Consider the following 4,462-nt stretch of genomic DNA (forward strand, 5'->3'; position numbering starts at 1 on the left):
AATGATATAGTTATACAACTCACCATAGGTTGGGGACTCCTGACATATCTGGTCCAAGAGTTTCAGTCTATACTCATGATCACAAACAGCAACTGGTACTGATTATCCCTGATAAGTTCAAACTGAGATAACTATTATACTTTATGTCTCTAGACCTTGCATTCCCCTCACCAGCCTGTTGTTGCCCCATTTCCATACTCCTCTTAATAGTAAAAGCTCTCAAAGAAGTTACGAATGCTCAGTTTTGAATGCTTACTTTTCCCCAACTCATTCTTCAATCTACTCCAATTCTCGTTTCTGTTCTTAGAACTCCACTGAAAACTCTCCTATCATCTCCATGTAGCCAATTTCACTTCTCTGTAATCTTGCTAGGAAAATCAGCAACATTTGACATAGGTCTCCCCTCTCTCTTTTGGGAAATATTCTTCTATTTTGGCTTGGTTTTCCTACTACATCAGTACATAGCTCTTCTGTGTTTTCATAGATGGCTCCCCTTGTGTCCTCAAAATGTAAGTTCATTAGGGTTCTGCCCTAGGCAGAATGTTCTCTATCTGCCATTCTCTTCCTAAGCAACCTTACATATATTCTCAGGCTTTAAATGCCATGTACAAAATGTTAACCACTTTAGCAAACTACCACAACCTCACAACAGCCATGTGAGGTAGGAATGATTTTTTCACGTACTACAGATAAGGAAATTGAGGCTCAAAAGAGGATAATTTATTCAAATGATACATCTAATACAGTGGTATATCTGGGATTGGCACCCATATGTGACTCCAAATATGAGCTTTAACTAAGAAAAATATATGAAAAAATTTGTGCCCTGATTCTTTAAGCTAGAGAAACTTAACTATTAATAAATTCAGCAATTTTTTAAAAAATTTGTCCTAATTATTTTCATTTACATGTAACTAAAGGATAAGTGGCAAAAATTTGCCATTAACAGAGCAGTACATTTTTATTATGTTTCTGTAATCTTTTGAAAATTTATACATTTTAATAAGCATAATATATTACATTTGTAATACTGATAAGTCTGAGTCTATTTCTTTATCATATTTAAAATTTTTCTAATATTCAACAACATATAGTATCTGTGTTTACAAAAAAGTACTTAGATGCCAGAGATTAATATTTTAATTTCTAATCTAGAACAGGGGTTGGCAAACTACAGCTCATGGGCTAAATTCTACCCATATATTTATTTCTGTAAATAATGTTTAATTGGAGCACAGCCATGTCCTCTCCTTTATGTATTGTCTGTGACTGCTTTGACACCAAGAGCAGAGTTGAGTGGTTCTGAAAGAGACTATATGACTTGGACTGCCTGAAATATTTATTGTCTGGCCCTTTACAGAAAAGGTTTGCCAATCTCTGATCTACAATCTATCCTTGTACAAATATAAATATTAATATATGAAAAGATTTCAACAACATGCTAATTTACAATCAAACTTTCTAGATATCATTTAAGTTCAAACAATACAATCTAGAAAAGAGTATGAGGAACCCAAATTGCAACTTATTAAATATCTACCTAGTTAAGTTTTAAAATCGTTCCTCTACTATTCTAATATAGATCATTAATTTGTAATTTACACCAAAGATTATTTCTAAGAACCAAAACTGTTAATTCCTAGAACACCTAAGCAAAACGAAGGAAGGAAGGAAGCAAGTTCCAAAGGAAGGAAGTTCTGAAGGGAGAGAAAGAAGTAGGGAGGGAGGCAGGGAGGGAGGGAAACAAATGTTCATTTTTTTCTATGGTTGATTTCTGTGATTTGCTTCTTTAATTCCAATAGTCAATTTATACACTGGGATTCTTAAACCTTTCATGTATTATTGAAAGATTTTCTCTGAAGAAAACTGTTGCTATCAGTAAGATGAGTTTAATAAAACAAAAGGATTTTTCAGCACAGTTCCTTACATACAGTGGGCCGTCAACGAACATTCGTGGCACTGAGCTGCCACAGAAGCAGAGCTGTGGTTTTGTTTTTGTTTTTTTTTAAACCTCTTAACACTACATTCTATTCACTTCGTAAAATAATAAATCAAGACTATTTGCATTTGGGGCTGAGGTATAATATCTTGGTACTTACTGGGTGAGATATAGTAAGAGGTTGAAAATAATGCCTCAATATCCCCCAAAACATCTCACTTAACAGACTGGAAATTTTAACTCAATTTTTAGTTTGGAAAAGTTATCAAATTCCCATTTTACATGCCAAATTCCAAAAGGTGAAATGCAGCTGAATTCTTTCTTATTGGAATTTCCCCTTTAACTTTTGTCTATTATATGCCTACACTGAGTGGCAGCTGACAAAAAGATAAAGAGCTGTTGTGTTACCCAGTTTGGGAAAACCAATTTTATGTTTTTGCTTTTAAATGCTGAGTATTTAAAGCCCTGTTACATGACCTTTACTTTATTGGCATGAGTAGGGACGGCCATAAATAAAAATAAGATCCATGGTATCAAGTTTTTCCTCTTACCATAATTCTAAACCATCTTCCAGAAGATAAACATGTGGAGGCTGGGAAACATCTGTACTCAGTTGAATAACTGGGAGCAGGAAAGGGTACAGGTTCTTGCTGTCTGCTCCTAATCCCTATGGGAAGTATAAATAAAACTTATAATAAGACACTCTAAGGTCCCACCGCCCCCCCCACCAAAAAACTCATCTATCATATAAAAGCCCTAAAGCCAATTTTTAAATAATAAATCAGATATTTTAAGAATGGTCCTAATTATAAGCAACAGTAAAACAAAGTTAGCTCTATTTAAAATTGTAAAGCAAAAAATCAAAAAATACTTTTCAATTGCCTAATGGCAGTAAAATTTATACATATGCCAAGACTACACACATCTATACATTTTTAGAGATTCTACATATAAGAAATAGTTCTTTTTCCCCCTCCCTGTGACTACTGAGGAGGTAAAAACATTGGTATTTTAAATTCTGTAAACACTCTCACCTGAATAATCTAAAATGAACCTAGCCTAAGTGCTCATTGGGAAGATAATTAAATTATAGAACTTCCATATTCTGGAATACTAAGCAGCCATAAAATAAGCTTTGGCATGGAATGAAAAATTTTCAAAATTAATAGCAAATCAGATTTAAAAGGTACAGAAGCATGTATAACAATTACACATGTCAAAGAATTTTTAAAATATCTACATATCTCTTATACATATGCAGATAGATGCATAAAAATGTTTCTGAAAGCAAACAAAAAACTGTTGATGTATGGGAAGGGAAAAACGATGCTCAGAAGAAGGCAAACAGATTTTCACTTTCTGTGTGCTTTTTATAGAAAATATGTATTTTTTTTAAAATGAAGAACTTTTGTTAATATTTTTAATGAGCCAAGAATATAAAGATGGAGGAAAAAGAGGGAGTTTAATCTAAAATTCTTGTTTGCCTAATCACTGTCTCAGGAAAGCTGATTCAGTATATCACACTATAAGTACTTTGGAAGACAAAAAAAAGATATAAAGTCTATTTGTAAACCATAGTAATATCTACAATCTAATAAACACAGAAAGGAAAACAAATAAGCTACCAAACACCTCCTCGTTTAAGAAATAATTCAAATGTTAATATAGTTTATAGCAGATTACAATGCCACAAAATATATACGTATTCCCCTTTTGATGGCATATATATACTAAGTTCGCTCTTTTTTTGCTATTTTCAAGTGTACATCATCATCATCATCATTATTATTATTAATAGTCACCATGCTGCACATTAAATCTCCAGAATTTATTCATTCAAAGTGAAACTTTGTATACTTTGCCCAAGACATTTCCGCCAGCCCCAGGCACCCATTATTCTACTCTCTGCTTCCTGAGTTCACCTTGTTTTAGATCCCACGTATGTCTTTCAGTTCAATCTTTACCAGTGGGGCATAAACACTTCAGTGGAAAGATATAAAGTTTATCCTTAAATGGAAGTATAAGTTTGGCCCTTTCTATAACTAAAAATCATTTTAGAACATCTTATTAAAAAGTTTTCCAAAGGAAGACAATTATAAAAATGTCATTGTTTAATATAGTAAAACATTTGGCATTAAAACTTAGTTAAATTTCACTACCTATAGTTCAATCTTTTGTGGAACAAAAAAAAGAAGAACATTAAGAAAAATTAGTCAAGGTCATTTTGATTATCAAGTAGACTTAAAATTTCCTTGGAAAATTAGAATTTATCTACTTACTTAAATACATGCAAATACATAAGCAAAATGTGCTAGCATTAGCAAAACCGAAGTAAGTAATTGCTAAACACACAAAGAGTCTCTCAGTTAAAGCTTGAAGAAATTCAATACTTTATAATCTAGTGGCTAAAAGACGTGTCTAATCCCTGATATACAGCTTTAAGTAAATGTGAACACTCTTTGGGCCCACAGTAACTATAAGACATTGTCTACAGTATTAGGAAAGTTCAGAAATAAATTCATC

At 32.6% G+C, this 4,462-nt stretch overlaps 1 protein-coding gene across 1 annotated transcript in view; it reads right to left on the reverse strand.

The window, feature by feature from the left end:
* IPO11 (importin 11) overlaps window positions 1–4,462 on the reverse strand; it is a 227,213-nt gene that overhangs the window by 134,062 nt on the left and 88,689 nt on the right. Inside the window, exon 16 of the mRNA XM_012664506.1 lies at window positions 2,491–2,606. Coding sequence (XP_012519960.1) covers window positions 2,491–2,606 — 116 coding nt within the window. The remainder of the gene's footprint in view (window positions 1–2,490; window positions 2,607–4,462) is intronic.

The sequence above is a fragment of the Propithecus coquereli genome, unplaced genomic scaffold (assembly GCF_000956105.1).
Source record: "Propithecus coquereli isolate 6110/MARCELLA unplaced genomic scaffold, Pcoq_1.0 Scaffold9, whole genome shotgun sequence".
Taxonomy (NCBI): domain Eukaryota; kingdom Metazoa; phylum Chordata; class Mammalia; order Primates; family Indriidae; genus Propithecus; species Propithecus coquereli.